The 18,870-nt window shown below is 41.4% G+C and overlaps 1 protein-coding gene across 1 annotated transcript in view; it reads right to left on the bottom strand.

Moving 5' to 3' along the window:
- Positions 1-18,870, bottom strand: part of LOC132391478 (protein diaphanous homolog 3-like) — a 583,252-nt gene that overhangs the window by 512,412 nt on the left and 51,970 nt on the right. The window contains exons 2-3 of the mRNA XM_059964736.1: positions 10,158-10,190; positions 9,269-9,439 (exon numbers count right to left, since the gene is read on the bottom strand). Coding sequence (XP_059820719.1) covers positions 9,269-9,439; positions 10,158-10,190 — 204 coding nt within the window. The remainder of the gene's footprint in view (positions 1-9,268; positions 9,440-10,157; positions 10,191-18,870) is intronic.

The following is an 18,870-nucleotide window of genomic DNA, read 5'->3' as shown; positions in this document are numbered from 1 at the left end:
TGAGTGTGTTGTGGCGGAGCCTGCTTCTTTCCATTACCGTTCGGATTGCGTCCAGGTTCTCATCCTTTAGACCTGAGAGACATTTCTGTTTGCATATCTTCAAAAATTCACGACAAACTCTTAACAGTAAGTTCAAAAAAAATAACAAAGAAACTTTCGATATAGGTAAAAATAAGCTGAATAAGGGTGATCAAAGGTTAAAAAAAAAGTAAAGGTTGTGGAGCGAATCCAAAACAGTACTCACTCCATGAGCGTCTCCCGCTGACCTTCTTCCTTACTGTCTACCTGAACTGCACTTCCTCTGTTGTAAGCTGAACAGCATTCTGTTATTGCTGTTCACTTGCACTAACTCGATGTACTTATGTTGTGAAATTATCTACACTGATGGCTTGAAAATCTTTTACTGTTTCTCAGTACAGTGACAATAATAAACCAATTCCATTTACAAGAAATTAGATAAACCTTTAAAGCTGGTAACTCAACTGTGGTTGTCTTTATGGTCATGTCACACAAAATAATGCTTTTGCCGTGAATCACCACCAGTACTCATAAAGAGAAGCAACCAGATCTTGCTATGACAGATTTCTTTTCACGAAAGGGAAACATGAGCCTGGTAGCACAACCAAGATCTGCAAATAACTTTGCAAAATTTTCAATTTTTGGCATGAAGCGTTCCTGATAAGGCAAGATCCCTTTAGTGTTATTGTAGGAAAGGAAATATCCAAGGATCATCAAAATCTAACATAAACGAATGAGCCACATCATTCAAATTGTTATTTAATTCTAATTTATTTCATGGCATCTGATCCGGCCAGGAACTAGTTTCGAAATACATTTGTTTAAATGCAAATCAGCTTTCATCCACTATACAACTAATACATTCCATAGTTCTTACAATCGGCTGTTGTTTATAATGAGGATGGTAAATGCTAGAATACAAAGGTTTAGAGGTTTATTCTTTTGTCAAAGTATGCATGTACAATAGAACGTTGATATTTGTCTTCTCCAGACAGCCAGGAAATATGGAAAGACCATGGGAGATGTTGACAGAAAAGATATCACCACCCCCACACAAAAAAGCAAAACAAAACTCGCAAACTCAAAAATCCTGCACCCCCTCTCCTGCAGAAAAAAGCCACAATAACAATCCACGAATCCTCTCCTGCAGGGAAAAAAAAAATCGACAATAACAATCCCCCAACCCCTCACTCGCAGAAAAAACAACAACGATAACAATCCCCCACGGCCCCCACTCGCAAACAGCACAGTGAACAATAAATAACGAGCTGCTGGAGGAATTCAGCAATTCAGGCAGCATGTGTAGAAGGAAATGGACAGTTGATGTTTTAGATGAACACCCTTCAATTGGACTGAAAGACAAGAGGGGAAAACCACTTTCAGCAGATCTTCAGTTATGGACTTGCACAGTTTCTTTCTCCTCCACTGTGAGCTATTAGCAGAGGGGAAGAAGCTCTTGAAACGTTTAGTGTGTGTCTTCAGTCTCCTGTATCTCATCATTGATGGTAGCATTGAGAAGAAGCTGGTGCTGGTCAGCTGGTGGTTTTGTCTCATGGGTGTAATGGCCACCAGGAAACCACAGTCTGGTGCAGATTGGAAATAATATCTCCCTCCCACTGCTAATCAACACTGGCACCTCAAGGATGCATGCTTAGCCCACTGTTCTACTCTCTCTACACCCATGATTGCATTGCTAGGCACAGCTCAAATGCCACCTATGGATTTGCCAACAACACATCTATTGTTGGAAGGATTTCTGATGGTGGTGAGAAGGCGTACAGTAGCGAAATAGATCAGGTGGTGGAATGGTGTTGCAGCAACAACCTTGCATTCAACATCAGTATAACCAAGGAATGGATTTGGTTTTCAGGAAGGTGAAGACAAAGGAACTCATGTCAGTCTTCATTGAGAGACCAGAAGTGCAAAGGGTGAGCAGTTTCAAGTTCCTGAGAGTCAACATTTCTGAGGATCTATCCTGGGCCCAATATTCGGATGCAATTACAAAGAAGGCACGACAATGGCTACATTTCTTTAAAAGTTTTAGAATTGTTATGTCACCAAAGACACTCAAAAATTTCTATAGATGTACCATGAAGGGCATTCTGACAGGCTGCATAACTGTCTGGTATGGAGGGGCCACTGCACAGGATTCGAAAAAGCTGCAGAAAGTTATAACTCTGCCAGCTTTATCATGGGCACTAGCCTCACTGGCATCGAGGACAGCTTCAAACAGCGATGCCTCAAAAAGACAGCATCTATCGTTAATGACTCCCATCATCCATGATATGCCTTCTCCTCAATGCTACCATCAATGATGAGATACAGGAGCCTGAAGACACACACCAAACCAGGCATGGGCAAACTACGGCCCGGGGGCCATATGTGGCCCGTTAAGCTTTTTAATCCGGCTCGCAGAACTTGATGAAATTATATTAATAAACCTTGTTAACGTTTTTTCCCCGCAATTCTGGCGTTTTCCCAATAGATGACGCACTCTATATACATTTGTGGCGACCCATTTCCTGGCACATCCGAACCGGCTCACAATTAGCCAGCGTTCCGGCTAAGGGGGATAACCTGCGGGGATTTGCGAGCACAGAGCTTTGGAGCCTCTGCGCCACGGGGGGCAGGTTGAGGGAGGCTTAAAAGTGAGGCTGGAGATTTCGAATAAAGTTTTTTTCTTTGACTGCAGTTACCGACTCCGTGTCGTAAATGTAGCACACCGCTACACATTGACCTTTGTTGAGGTGCAGCGTATTACTCCACATTTGCGCTTTACTCTTTGTTCGGCTCGACCTATGTGTGTGAACAGGCGTTCAGCGTCATGAACATCAAAAAAGCCAGCCACAGATCCAAGTTAACTGACCAACACCTCAGATCCATCCTGAGAATCACCACAACAAAACTAAATCCAGACTTTAATGCGCTGGCTAAAAAGGGAGACCAACAACACTGTTCCCACTGAAATTAAAAATAAGTTTCTTCATTGTGTTATGTAAAAAATGCATTTGAAAATATTTTTTTCAATAAGCCTTACATGTTACATGTCATTTCTGTTAAGTGATGGACATGAGTTGTGCGCAGGTGCATGTACATTCTCAAAATAAAAAATGCACTCCAGATCAAATAACGCGCTCCGCATACTGGCGCGCTGTCACTGTTCTGTCCTTGTGCTGGTCGTTGTTGAGTTTTGGCACAGGGGATAATTGAATAAGAAGGAGCAGGACAAGTAGACCTGCATCTCCTAACGTTTTTGAAATAAAGACAGGCAGGAGGAGAGTGATGATGATAATATCTTGAAGGATAACAGAATTTTCAGTGCTTTAAAATAATAACTGTTACTATTAAAAAAAAGCTGTATTTTATTCATTTAATTTTCAGTGTTTTAAAAGTCATTTCAATAAATAGCTAAATACCATGGGACTTCAAAGACAGATATTTTGTTGTAATGCATTTGTTCATTTTCAATTGAAATTAAAGCACACGTTTTCTACATATCCCATGATATTTTATTTTCTCTTATGAGGTGTATTACCAAAACACTCCGTCCATCTGCTCCTGGTCCAGCCCCCCTGTCAAATTTTAGAACCCTTTGTGGCCCACAAGTCAAAAAGTTTGCCCACCCCTGCACTAAACGTTTCAAGAGCTTCTTCCCCTCCACTAACACTACCTCTGTTTTTGCACAACTTATTTGATTTTATTTTTTCCATACAGTTGGCCCTCCTTATCCGCAAGTTCCGCATGCGCGAATTCAACCAACTACAAATCAAGAAAACCAGAAGTGCACTTCCAGCACTTGTTGTTTGAGCATGTACGGACTTTTTTCTTGTCATTATTCCCTAAACAATACAGTATAACAACTATTTACATTGTATTAGGTATTATAAGTAATCTAAAGATGATTTAATTACACGGGAGGATGTGCGTCGGTTACTGTGGATCAGGATCGGGAAAAAAAAAATCAGACGTTCTCTTACTAAGTAACTCGGAACAGGTACATCCAGTATTATTTAGCATCAGTTCATCAAACGTTTGTCCAAGTATATGGTATATATTTTACCTTTCTATGCATATAAAACACTTAAGAATGTATGTTTCAGCGCCGGGTTCGAAAACAGAAGGGTTACGAATGTGCCACAACTCTGAGGGGCCGAAGGGTACAAAGTCACCCCCTTCTTTTTGAGAATCGCAAGATCGCTATTAATTCGGGTCTGGGACCCAGGAAATGAGAGAGAATCCACAAGGTTTGGAATGTGTCCTGGGCTCAGCGAAACAAAGCCCCTGATAACAGCCATCGTCTCTTGGAGACAGAATTGTGTATTGAGTACTGTACTATTCATTGAAGCCCCTCAGGAGATGACCAGAGCGGGCTGGTTGAGGGATTGCATCATCCCAACCTGATTGACATCTGAGACCCCGTGAGTAAGGATAAAAGAGGGTCTGGGGAACAACCCCTTTAGACGCACCAGCAGAAACGCTAGATATCCCGTGACAGCATTTAATAGCGACAGCCAGTGGGGGGCTCGTGTGCATCCTTCCCTTGCCTGGGTTTGGCGGCCTCACCACGGAAGAACGGCTTTAGCTAAAGGAGAGGCCACAAGTGAACGGCCACACCAATGGGACTCCCGATGGATCGAAATCATGAAAGGAAAAGCCAGCAAGTTTTTCTCCCAAAAATCTCTCTCTCTCTCCAACTATTGAAATACAGCGGTCCCCAAAGGCTGCAGCATGCATGAACTGAGTGAACTTTCCATCGGACAATACATTTATCCCCTAGACAACGATAGAGCTTATTTCTTATTGATTATTATTATACCCACACTTTTAGATTTAGTATTGACTACGTATATTATCTGTATATTTGCATTGATATTATTTTTGTGTATTTTTACCAATAAATACTGTTAAAAATAGTATCATCAGACTTCAACGGACCTCTCTATCTTTGCTGGTAAGTGACCCAGTTACAGGGTTTGTAAAAATATAAAACACTTAAGAATGTATGTTTCAACGCCGGGCTTAGGTACAGAAGTTCCCAAGTTCGATCCAGTGACAGACCACTTCCGAGCGCATTTTCCATCTGTGCCTGGTTGATGTGGAGGATCAAAAACCCAAAACCCAATAATTAAACCATTGCATTGCTTAGTAATAATTGTAGCTTTCATCAGGGCAGGGCCTTTCACACTTTATCCTTTAAAATTGTTCCGATCGTTGACCGACTGTAGCCCAATGCTTTTCCAATGACTGATGGCGTTTCACCTCTTTCCAATCGCGTTATTATTTCCACTTTATTTTCAATCTTGATTATTTTCACAAACAGAAACACTGCAGATTCAGAGTTCCACTGCTGGGGCCTAATGTCCACTGCACTGAGACAGGCTGAATAGGGGACTTGAGTATCCACATTTTTTGGTATCTGCGAGGGGTCCCGGAACCAATCCCTCACGGATAAGGAGGGCCGACTGTATATACTTCCTTTTGTAATGTATACTGCAATTTTTATTAAGTATTGCAATGTACTGCTGCAGCAAAACAACGCCTGTAATATTAAACCTGATTCTGAAAAGTCCGGCATCATCTGAAGACCTGTCAAGCATAATTACATCAGAGAAGCCAAAACAAGGTAATAAGGCAAAAATTTCCCTGACGGAATGGCAGAGCAGACTCAATGGGCCAAGTGGCCTAATTCTGCCCCTAGGTTTTATGGTCCATCTCCCATGGAGGATTTCCAGGAGTTGTTTGGAATCAAACTTGCAACATACAAAATCAATGCCTTGGTTGATACCAAGTCATCCATCTAGTCTTATTCTCTTTACTGCAATTGAATGATTTGATAGAACCAAGTGGTTTGCAAGAGTCATCTCAAAGGACATCTGATAACACAACACATTTCATCGGCTCCAGAGCGAAACTGCTCATTTAGTATATTAGCTCCCTTGAACCTCATTAGTGAACCAGGCAGATTTTTACAATATGATCACTTTCCCCTATTAACTGCAGAATGATTAATTAATCTTTCTTTTTTCATTGTACAATTCTAGAGCTAACACTTTCTGCTTCCTCAGCATACTGTCAGTTCCTCCACCTCCACAGACCATTACCCTCTTTGTGCCATTTGCCCATACATCTGGAAATGCAATACCCATATTTTTAACTCTACCCTTACCACCAGCCAGGAACCCAAACAGTCTTTCCAGGTGAAACTGCAATTCAGTAGCATTTCTTCCAACTTAGTGTATTGCATATGGTGCTTAAGGAACAACGCATCATCATTCTGAATTTAATGAACTTAACTCCTCACACCCTGACCACAGATGTGACAGTATCTCTCAGTTACAATTAGTTTTATTTTCCTCTGCTATCATCAGCTACAATTCTTTTTAAATAATTACCACCATGACATCTGTGGTTTGTTTCCTATCACAGACATTCTTTTCTTTTCTGTACATTCTTCTCTTCCCTTCCCCATATTCATTATCTAAAATTACTTTGCTTTTTCACTCGTATAGTTATCATGAAGGTACCCAAGCTAAAATATTCGCTACACAGTAGGAAAGGAAAAAGAGTGGGAAGGCAATAGATGGGAATCAGTCATACAGGGAACAGATCAGACACCAACTAGACTACAGATGATGGGCTACGTTTCTGGCGCTAACTGCTAGACATTCGGGTGGGAAAGTACAACAGCTAATTCCCATAATCGATCAGTACCACAGGTAACACAGGTTTAGCAAAAAATTACAACCCGCAAACAGAATGTGCTATGGTAAACGAAAAGGTAGATCTCAAAGTTAGTAACTTAAGGTATTCCCGTTGAAGGAGTAGGATACAAAGATATTAAGTATGAATTTGTCGACAAAGGAAGATGGTGTGCAGGAGAGGGATTCAGATACCTATAACACTGTAAAAGGCCATAGGAAGCTGTGGCAAGCAAAAATTGGATATGAAAGAAACAAAAGACAGGGAAAGGAAGGCAGAATAACAAAGGTTAAGAACCTAAGAGGGACATTGTGCAAAGAAATACAGGTAGTCCCCGAGTTACAAGCATTCAATTTATGGACAACTCGTACTTATGAACCGAGGAAGGAAGATGTCGTCCGCCATTTTAAGTCAGATCGCGACGCCATCCGCCATTGTAAGTCAGATTGCGACACCGTCCACCATTTTAAGTCGTTGCCGTTGACTCTGTGTTCAATGTGTAACTTTGTATTTGGCTTATATTTTCCTTAGCAAGATTCACCTTGACCCCGCACCCCCCTCCACCGTTCCAGTCGGGTGGTGGCGCAGTGAGATCAGCGCCGGGCTGGAGAACGGAGGTTTCCAAGTTCGATTAAGTGACCGACCGTTCCCGTGCCAGGTTGATGTCAATCCAGTGACTCCCGTACCATCCGTGCTGGGTTGATGTCCGGCTCGCAACCCACCCTCGTTTAAAAAAAAACACTGCCTCCTCCAGTTTAAATTCCCACGTGGAATATTATGGAGGATCAAATACCCAAACCCAGCACAGCCCCCACATGTCCCATTTAACCTGTCTCAGTGCCATGGACTGTTGCACCCGGAGAATTCAGTGTGGTGGTCCTTAGGACCCAGCAGACCTCGGGAGCCAGCGGAGATCAGGAACAGCCACCCACAGTGTTTCTGTTCCATTGATGAAAAACGATCGCCATTGAAAATAAAGTGGAAATAATAAAACGATCGGAAAGAGGTGAAACACCATCGGTCATTGGAAAAGCATTAGGTTACAGTCGGTCAACAATCGGAACAATTTTAAAGGATAAAGTGAGAATAATGGAGCATGTGAAAGACCCTGCCCCGATGAAAGCTACAATTATTACTAAGCAATGCAGTGGTTTAATTATTGGAATACATACATTTCTTAAGTGTTTTATATGCATAGAAAGGTGAAGTATATACTATATACTAAGACAAACGTTTGACTAACTGACGCTAAATAATACCGGATATACTTGTTCCGACTTATGTACAAATCTGACTTAAAGACGGATTCAGGAACGGAACTCGTTCGTAACCCAGGGACTGCCTGTATCTGACAAGTGTTTAAAAAGACAACTCTAAATGCAACGTTCCTTAATGAACAGTATTTACAAAATGAATTAACAAGTGCAAATAAATATAAATGAGAATGATGTTGTTGCTGCACCAGAGACATGACTGCAAGGTGACCAAATACAGAACAAGAACTGAACACCACAGAGCATTCAATACTTCAGAAAGCTAGGCAAAAATGGAAAGGAAGTTAAATGGTGTTGATGGTGAATGATGAAAAGACTGCAATGTCAACCATCCACACTGGCTAAGGAAAATCATTATAAATAGTGAAGGAAGAATTCCTGGAAAGTGTACATGATTATTTTTGACCAATACATTGAGAAAACAACTGGAGAGCAACTGGGAGAAAAACAATTGTTTTTGAGATATAATGCAAATATAAACAGCTAAATTTGTTTGTATATTTACATTCAGATCAGTAAGTATATTGAAGTTCTCAATGTATACAATAACTTAGCAATAGCAACACAAACAACACCAGCTTGTAGAACATATTCACAACAGAAAGTCAATTATTTTTTTCAGGGCTTAACTCACTTTCAATCCCAAAAAGAGGCAAACATCATGCCAGCTATCAACCTTTCAGTAGCTGCCCACTTCAAACCTCAATTCATTGAGAAGCATAAATGTAGCAAAAAACTGCGGATGCTGGACATCCTAAATAAGATTTAGAAATACTAAAAACACAGTGCAAGTCAGTCAGAATCGGGGAAGACAACAGTTACAAAGAATGAAAGTTCATTGAAAGGGACTATGGTGAGGTTTGTGGATGTGATCAAGGCAATTGCCACAAAAGAAGTTGCTGGAAAACCCATCAGGGCTATGAAAAAAGGATTAACCAAAAATAAGCATCAATACTGATCAACAAGATTCAGCAACCACTTGTTACTGACACCACTGAAATTCCACAGGAGACTGGTCCGCAAGTCAACTGCCAAATTTCACAAACATTTTAAACCCATGGTTAAAGTGAAATTTTGCATGTCTGTGACAATATTTACAAAGATTTGCATGACTGTAAAAACATAAGATCTTTAGCAAATTGGCTCTATGCTATTCAATGCAAGGCGCAATATTTGATTTGAATTAAATCAAACATGCTTCTTTTCAAAATAATAACAATATTTAAAAAAACATAATATGCACATCGTTCTACTAAATTAAAAGGAAATCAACTTACCATCATTCTTTCAAACAGTAAAATAACTTCCTTTTCTGGCAGCTGATTTGAGTTTTCATTTTCGGAGGATACTCCAGACCAATCATTCCTAGGAAGTTGAGGCTGTTTAACATTTGGAAGAGGTGCTCTACCGCGCTTGCTTCGAATTCGAATACTTGCAAATTTATCCAGCTACAAGAAAGTGAAAAATGAAATCAAATATTCATCTTGTTTTAGGAACCTGTCAATTAAAATCTAAACTTCAGAAAAGATACACAAATTGACAGGAGCTTAAAAAGACAATCCAATATCGCTTATAGAACCAATACTTGCAAATAACAGCATAGTTATATATTAGCACAGTGACAGATGTTTTATTGTAATATGGGTGTTATCCAGGGAAGTGCCAAATGTATAGCATGATGTTTGATAATAAAAAGTAATATCATTCTCATATGACAAGAAAGTAGTATGACTCAATGCAAGGTGCAGTATTTGATTTTAATGAAGTCAAAAATGCTTCTTTTCAAAAGAATCACAAAGTTGAAAGAGTTCTTTTTTACGTACAGACTTGAAAAGAGAACCCGTTAAAAAGTATTTTGGAGAAAAAAAAAGAATTGGTAATTACATTGTATCAAATTAAGTGTCTAACTTTTGAGATTAAAGGCTGTAAATCTGGGCACTGGTGAACTATAAAGTTAAAATGATTGGCTGAAACGAAATAATTGCACAATTTATTCCAAAGCAATTCATTGATTCAAATACATGATACCATATTAATATCAATCCCTATATAAGGCACACAGAAGAACAGCTGTCATATAAAAAACGCAAACACATGTTATATTACAACTCTAAAATTATATCATCAAAGCAAAGATGCTACATTAAGTGCACTAAAAAACCTTACCACATCATCAGTCAACATTTTGATATTCATGTTCTGCAGAAAGAGAAAAAAAAATTCTTGTTACCACATAATGCTACTTTCAGTTACAAAACACGATTGCCAATTTGAGTAATAAAAATAAGCATTGAATAAAACTTTAATTTTAAACTTCATTCTAGTTTTTAAACCTCCCTGGCTGTCGACCTATTTCACAAAAATTCAGCTGTCAAGGTCACTGCAGAAATTAAAATACCTGGGAATTTACAGCAGGCAGTACATTTTAAACAAAAGTCAGCCTTTTTCTGGACTTAACTGAGCAGTAACCCACTCATTTACGTTCACTCATTCATCAGCTACTTTGACATACAGAAAATATGGAACCACTCTTCTCTTTTTATTTTCTGATCAAAAAATAAAATCACATCCCTAATTGTTACCAGTTCCACAAATAGTTCATGAAAGCATTTGGACATAATCACAATTTAAATTGGTTGCTATCCATGTTTCAATGTTCAGTTGCATGCACATATCCAATTTATTCTGCAGTAGCATTCATAAACTCTTTACAAAAATCAAAAAGGTGAGCACCTCATAACAGGAACATATACTGGAAATCATTGCAACAATCTGATTTTCAATGTTTCAATTCAACAAGTGTCTAAGGGGGAGACTTGGGAAGGTGTTGTCAGACATTTGTATTTTATATATGCTTTTATCAATATTGTGATTAATTCATAGACTAACAGAACATTATTTCTTCCACATCCTTATCCATAACCAATTAGACCATCTACTTAGGTACCGTATCTACAGGGCTTGTCAGAGACAAAGATATCCAGGGGTGAGTGACCTACCTCCATCAGGCAGAAGTCATGAGGCAGGAGTGTGATCCAATAGTCTGCTGATTAAATACAATGCCAACAATTCTCTCACAGATCACTGCCATCCAGAACAAAACAGCTCACTTGAATAGCACACAGCATTGACTGAGCATTCACTTACTCATAACTGGGAACATAGTGGCAGCAAACAGTACGTTCAAAATACACTGCAGTTAGAAACCAGCATCAAAAGAAAGATGAAAAGCAGCAAGTTCCTCACCTGCAGGTACTGAGGTTGGAGAGTACAATATTGAGTTAGGAATGATGCAACACAACCAAACAGAATACAAAGTGGTGATCCTCAAGCTTGCACTGTACTTCATTTTAACAGTGCAGAAGGCCACTAACTGGTTAAAGTGGGAAAGGAATGAAGAAATAAAATAGCAGGCAACAGGAAGCAGCGGATCACTCCTGAAGACCAAATCATGGCAAAGTCACCACCCAACTAACAGTTGGCCTCCCTAGTTTAAAGACAAAATTGTAAACAGAGGCAAGTAAGGTAGAAGGCAAGAACAAAGAGAACTCTCTCTAGGATTCTTCAGTCCACCATGGTCAGAGTTCAAAAAGCAAGACACACTTGTGGAAATTCTCAGCATTGATGCTAATATGATGGAGCAGAGAACCTTCTGTCTTTCTTTGTTGCTCTTCCAATTTAATTGTGCTTACAGAAAAAGACAATTGATTTACCTTATGGACTGAATTTAAAATGAAAATGAACTATTTTGATCACCATTAACAAAAGCCCAGTACTAAACCAAACATAAGAAATTAAAATATCAAGCTCTGAGCATTCAGCAGTTAAGCAATTAAATAGCCCTGTGGCATGTTTAAACGATATTTTTTTTTGTTTTACAAATCACCAAAATTTTTTACAACTTTTATAGAGGTTCAGATGATAGTTTCAACATATCTACTGGGAGTGGAATCAGCTTCATGAAGCTGATGCTCTGACAGCCTGAGGCTCTGGTGCTATATCATGTTTACAGATTCAATTTGCTGCTTTTACACAAAATAATTTTTTTAAACTTCCCCTGAAGACCTAATTTTTATAAAAATTAAAAACACCAATAAAAAGATGCATTTTAAGGATACAGGCAAACTCCACATTATGACCACTCAGGTTGCAGATGCCTGTCCTATCAGAAATCACAAATCATTATCTAAAATTCCAAGAAACTAAATCAAATTTGCTCTGACAGAGTGTGTGCAGGGAGGATAACAAAAAGAAATAAAATATTCTCTTTATATTTTGTAGCTTGAGTTTTCTGATGCATATGCTGATAATAATGTATTTTTTAAGTGTGGTAGGTCTTGTTGTCCAGCAGGTTCGTTCCCCCGCCCTCACCTCCTCCAGAGGTTTTCACACATTATTTACCTCAGCATGTCTGAAACAGGCCAACAAATTTAAATGCAGGTTATCAACCTGAATAACCAGATGTTTGCCTGCAGCTATATAATTAAATTGAATTACCTTTATTTGATATGCATTTAAACATGTAAATCATTATTCAAACTGAAGGCTGGAGGGGATAAGCATCCACATTCACTTGTGTTTCCAAACACAGTTTCTACCCACTTAATAGATTGCCTTGTCAGTTTCCAAGCAAATCTCTGAATTGCACCCCACCCCAACCACATGAACCAGCAACTGTTTTCCTTGTCACTGAAAGAAAAGCATCCTGTAGGAAATAACTCAATTTATAATGAGTTTCAGGTTACAGAAAACTGCAGCACAGATTGTGTTCCAAAAATGCAACCCCTTTGTAATGTGAGGATCACCTGCTTCTCTTTTCTTGTGCAGATAATATAAAATATACCAGTAATCAATATCACAATTTAAGGAGATAAAACATTGGTATAGAAAAAGACAATTACAGGTGTCTTAGAAAATATAGGACTTTTGTAATTTTCTAAATTAAATGAAGTATATCCAGAGTGACAAATCTACGACTCTCGGTTCTTTAAACACCACTCATAATTAAAAGATCCATAATTATTATCTTTACCGTCAATCAAATGAAATAGCAAATAATATTTTACAACCGCAGAACAGTGAAGTGCTTTCACAGGAAACAACTCATGCCAACTCAGCACCAGCTAGACAGTTGCGAGAACACATGGCATTGCATGTTAAGCTTTGAAATCCTCATAGCCCTGGTGTACACATCAATACTTGGAATGTAAACAATTCAGCCAATTGGCACTGGCTTTACATTCATGCTTAAATTTTTTTCTCTTGTTGTCTGTGAGTGAACACTGGACATTCACTAATAATAATGCTAAATGCTGTATGTACAGTAGTTCATCAATTTTTTTGCAAAAACTTAAATTTTTATCAGTAAAACTGATATTTAAGTGTAGCCTCCATGCCCCCAGTTGACCCCCGAGCCGCATGCGGCTCTTTCATCTCTGTGCTGCGGCTCCCTGTGGCTTTGGAAAATGAATGGTGAGTATTTAATTAAAATGTATTTTATGTTAGTTTGTTAGTTTTTGAAATGTAATTCCAAATTTGAAGATATGGTGATCTTGTACAATCTAAATAAAACTCTGTGGCGACCCATTTCCTGGCACATCCGAACCACTCACAATTAGCCAGCGTTCAGGCTAAGGGAGATAGCCTACGGGGGTTTGTGAGTAAGTGTCTTTTGGAGCATCCGTGCCCATGAGGGGCGGGTTGAGGGAGGCTTAAAAGCAAGGCTGTTTAGTTCGAATAAAGTTATCTTTGACTGCAGTTTACTACAACATGTTTTTATCACTATTAATATACGTCACCACTGCCAATGCCTGACTCCCGCCAGTGCACGATTTCTTTAATTTTTCGATCCAAGGTAGGCCAACTATGGAGAATTCTAAAAAAAGAAAAGTGACTGACGAAAACCGAACGTTTAATGATACGTGGACAGATTCATTTGCTTTCACTGTTGACGAGACTGGTTTACTGGTATGCTTAGTATGCAATGAGAAACTAGCAAACAACAAAGTCAAATGTCGCAAGACATTTCCAGAATAAACACGCAGCCTTTGCTCAAAAATATCCGGATGGAGATGAGAGAAATAAAGCCGTTTTGAAACTGATGCGGAAGGTTGATCTGAGCAAAAATCATTTCAAAAAGTGGATGAAGTCTGGAAAATCAACTACATACACTAGTTATGTTGCCGCTCAGGAAATAGTCAGGCACGGGAAGCAGTTTACAGATGGTGAATATATAAAAGAATCTTTCATTAAGATTTCAGAACATCTATTCACGGACTTTAAAAACAAGAGTGAAATTGTGCAGAAAATCAGGGATATGCCCCTCTCTGCAAAGACTGTCAAAGACAGAACCATAAAAATGGCAGAAGACATCACAAGACAGCAAATTAAAGACATCAATTCAGCTGTGGTCTACTCGATTGCCTGTGACGAGTCTAAAGACAAAGGTGATATTGAACAAATAGCGCTGTTCTGACGGTATGTAAACTCTGCCAGGCCACAGGAAGAACTGATTGAGTTGATACCTCTAAAAGACCAAACACGGGGGGAGGACATCTGTGAGGCTGTCTTGAATTGTTTAAGAGCCAAAGGAATAAAGACCACCCACCTGGTGTCAGTAGCTACTGATGGGTATGACAGAAGCGCACAAGGGATTTGTGGCTTTACTGCAGAAGTCGCTGGACAGAAAGTTGCTGACTTTTCACTGCATCTTGCACCAAGAGGCACTGTGCGCTCAAACATTTCCTCCGAAATGCACAGAAGTAATGGATGTTGTCATTCAGATTGTCAATAAAATAATGGCAAAAAGTTTAAATCACCGTCAATTCCGTTTGTTACTGGACGAGCTGGAAAGCGCATATTCTGATCTCCTGGTGCACAACAAAGTCTGGCGGCTGTCCAGAAGGGAGGTGCTGAAACGCTTTGTCGCATGTCTGGAAGAAGTGAAAACTTTCCTGGGCAGCAAAGGGCTCACCTTTCCTGAGCTGGAACAGCCAGAGTGGCTGGAAAAGCTACACTTCATGGTAGACATGACAGCGCACCTGAACACGCTGAACACAGCTCTTCAGGGGAAAGGACGTACAGCCCAACACATGTTGGAGAATGTTTTGGCATTCGAGCGCAAGTTGACAGTGCTTGCCAGAGATTTACAGAAAGGCACGTTGTCTCACTTCCCAAATTTGGGAGAGTTCAAACAAGGTCACGACATGATAAATTCGGAGTATTTACATTCTGCAATCAATCATCGCAATGCAAACATCGTTTGGGAAACGCGTCTGTGAGTTCAGAGAGGAAAAAAAGCACACTATCCTTCCCGGTCACTCCCCTAAGCATTGATCCATCCCTACTGAATACGACTGCATTGGTAGGTGTGAGTCAACCTGATCTTGAGATGGAACTGGCTGACATAGCCGACAAAGACATATGGGTGTCCAAGTTTAGACGCTTGACAGCAGACCTTGAAGATGTTGCCCGTCAGAAGGCCGTTCTTGCTCAGAATCACAAATGGAGTGATATTGAAAACCTCCTAAAACCGGACAAACTTGTGTTCGAAACATGGAATGCTATCCCCGACATTTATGTAAACATGAAAATGTATGCGCTTGGAGTCCTGTCGATCTTTGGATCCACATATGTATGTGAGCAGGTGTTCTCCAACATGAACTTTATTAAAAACAAACATCGCGCACGCCTCACAGATGACAGCTTGCGATCCTGTGTAAAGATGAAGGTGATGTCATACAGCCCTGATGTGCAGACGCTGTGCACTGAGGTCCAGGAGCAGAAATCCCGTTAACCAAGTATGATAAATATTTTAATTGCCTATTATTTTATGTATATTCATATTTTTTCATTGTTCAGTGAAATAGTCCTTTTATTTTTCAGGTTGACAGCTGGCTGACGTTATTTTTGGTTTGCTGCTGGCGGAAAATTTAAGTTCAGCGTTTTTCATAAATACAAGAAGGACTCAAATAGACATTGAGTATTTTACTTAAAAGTAACCTTCAATCCAACGTCTTTTTTTCGGAGTACAAAATGTTTTTGTTGCATGCAGAAATGTAATTTCGTTTTCTCTGCAGGAGTTCATCGATTTCATAAATGCAACACATTATAGTTTGTTTATACATAGCATAAAGGCAAAAAAACTGTTGTATGCAGTGTTATTTCATTTTAAATGTCAAACGGGTTTTGTGGCTCCCAGTGTTTTCTTTTCTGTGGGAAACGGGTCCAATTGGCTCTTTCAGTGGTAAAGGTTGCTGACCCCTGGCCTAGGGTAAACTGCCGTCGCCTCGCCAGTAGTGTAATACTTCTGTGCAAATACGGTGTAATGCACCCTGCCCCCCCCCAGTACACGCTCACAAGACAAATACCAGACGAGTAAATAATTGCAACTTTATAGTAATTTCTTAGTGATGGGATAGTAGAAACAGATAACCTAAAGGCGCCAAAGTAATAATCAGTTTGTGCACATATTTTAATACATTGGAGCTCATGCCTCCAGTTCCCTTCCACAACGACCTTCCGAGCCTTCGGCCACTGTCCGAACAGCTGACGTCCAGTATCCGTCGCTCTGGAACCGCTGCCCACTCCCCACACACGTCCATCCTCCTTGCTCTCCTCCCGAAAAAACCCGCAAACTTCCGCTCAGCTTACACAGACAAGATAGCATAACAATTCTCCATTGGTTAGTTTTCCCCTTATCAACACCCATAACCCAAACATATGAGACACAGGATCCCACTGCAGCATTACAGAGAACACATTTCATTATAACATACAGAGAAGCCATTTTGTAAGCCTGAACAGTTAATACCACTGTTACCAGTACTGAGAACCCTACACTCTCCCCCCACCAAGTTTAGTCATGCCCTCATGATGCTCAAATAATTTACCAACCTTTCCTGCAATACACAAAGGCCAACCCAAGTGCAGAAAGCAGTGACGCAACTCCCCAAAACAGTGGAGATCACACCCTGTTCCCCAGATGCAACATAGGCCAACCTATCGGGAGGGTGCCTACTTCTGTGCGACCTGCGCACTCCCTCTTCTAACTCCTCCACTTCGGACACTACAGAAGGCTCATGGAAACTACGAGATGAACCCTCCAGCGAGCGGTCACCCAAACTCCTCTGCACCTCGGAACCCTCCATCTCTTGCTCAGGCCCCACATCCTCCTCGCCAATGCCCTCTGGCACTCCTGACAGCCCATCACTAGCCCCCCTTACCCCGTCTAACCCAGTGGGGGAAGGGCCAGGAGTCTCCTCCTCCACCACGGAGGCATCAGCAAACGGCAGCATGAACCAATCATCGAAGTCATCTTGCTCCGAGTCAGTATCACCCACAGGGGCTGAGCCCAGGCCCGCCTCTCCCTGTGTGGGCTCTTCCTCCACCCTGCATGGATGCAAAGTCTTGGTACAAGGTGCAGCTGGCATCTCGAGCTCCCGCTCTACTTGTACGTCTCGTCCCAGAGGCAACAGACGATTCCGATGGAGAACCTTGACGGGCCCCCTCCCATCCTCGGGCCGCACTCAGAAGACTGACTCTCCACCACACAGGGAGTGCCCGACCAGCAATCAGCCAGCTTGTGCTTCCCAGGCAATCCCAGATTCCTTATGAGGACTCGGTCTCCCGGCAGGAGCTGGGAGAATTTCACTTTCTGGTCATACCGCTTCTTATTTCCCTGACTCTGCTTGGCAGCCGCCTCCCCAGCCAACTCATAAGCCCTTTGCAGCTCCTTCTTCATATCAGCCACATACTTCAAGTAAGGTTTCGGCGATTCTTCACTCGCGGCCGTCCCAAAACAGAGGTCAATGGGCAACCTTGCCTCGCGCCCGAACATCAGATAATAGGGTGAGTAGCCAGTAGCTTCATTTCGTGTACAGTTGTAGCAGTGAACCAGATATCCAATATGTTGTCTCCATCGACTCTTTTTACTGATCTCCAGCGTCCCGAGCATGTCTAGAAGGGTCCAATTCAACCTCTCCGGCTGGGGGTCGCCCTGCGGATGATAGGGGGTGGTCCTCGATTTCTCAATCCTCAGCATATCCAGTAACTCATAGATGAGTTTCCTCTCGAAGCCCCATCCCTGGTCACGATGGATGCGCCGGGGAAGGCCATAATGCACAAAATACTACTCCCATAGCACTCTTGACACTATAGTCGCCCTCTGATCCTTGGTGGGGAACGCTTGAGCGTACCTGATGTAATGGTCCGTGATGACTAGGACATTCACCGTGTTGCTGGTATCAGGTTCTATGGCCAGGAAATCCATACACACCAGGTCCAAAGGCCCCGCACTCTGCAAGCGCGACGACGGAGCAGCCGGCACAGGCAGCGTCTTCCGGCATATGCAACATATGCAGGAGTTGCAGTGCTCATCAACCTCTGACCTCATTCAGGACCAATAAAACCTGTCCTCGAGCAACCCATAGGTCTTCTCCTCCTCCAATTGCCCGGAGTCGTCATGCAGTGACTTCATCACAACCCTCCGATACTTCTCAGGCAGGACCAGCTGCCAACGTTGAGGTCGGTCCGGGGGTGACGTTACCCGGTTTAACATTTGGTTCTTCAACCTCAACCGAGGCCATTCTGTCAGTAACAGAGACATTGAGCTGTGTTGTGGCTTCCCCACCCGGGCCACGTCCCCCCTCCCCACTGCATCCCAAGTAGTGCCAATGCCAGGGTCATCTTGCTGAGCAGCTGCACTTTCTCCAGGACTCAACTCTGGCAGCTGCTGGGTCTTCAGAGCAGTCATGTCACAGTAAACTAGGGGCAGGGCGTCATCAGGTCCATGGTACGATCTGGCCTCTCCTTTTCCTTGGCCTGTGCAGTGATAGCAAACTGACACATGGCCTTCACCCCGGATGCAGGAACGCTCTCC

Source organism: Hypanus sabinus, chromosome 3, assembly GCF_030144855.1.
Source record: "Hypanus sabinus isolate sHypSab1 chromosome 3, sHypSab1.hap1, whole genome shotgun sequence".
Lineage (NCBI taxonomy): Eukaryota > Metazoa > Chordata > Chondrichthyes > Myliobatiformes > Dasyatidae > Hypanus > Hypanus sabinus.
The sequence above is the reverse complement of the archived record's forward strand: the minus strand, read 5'-3'. Positions and strand labels throughout refer to the sequence as shown.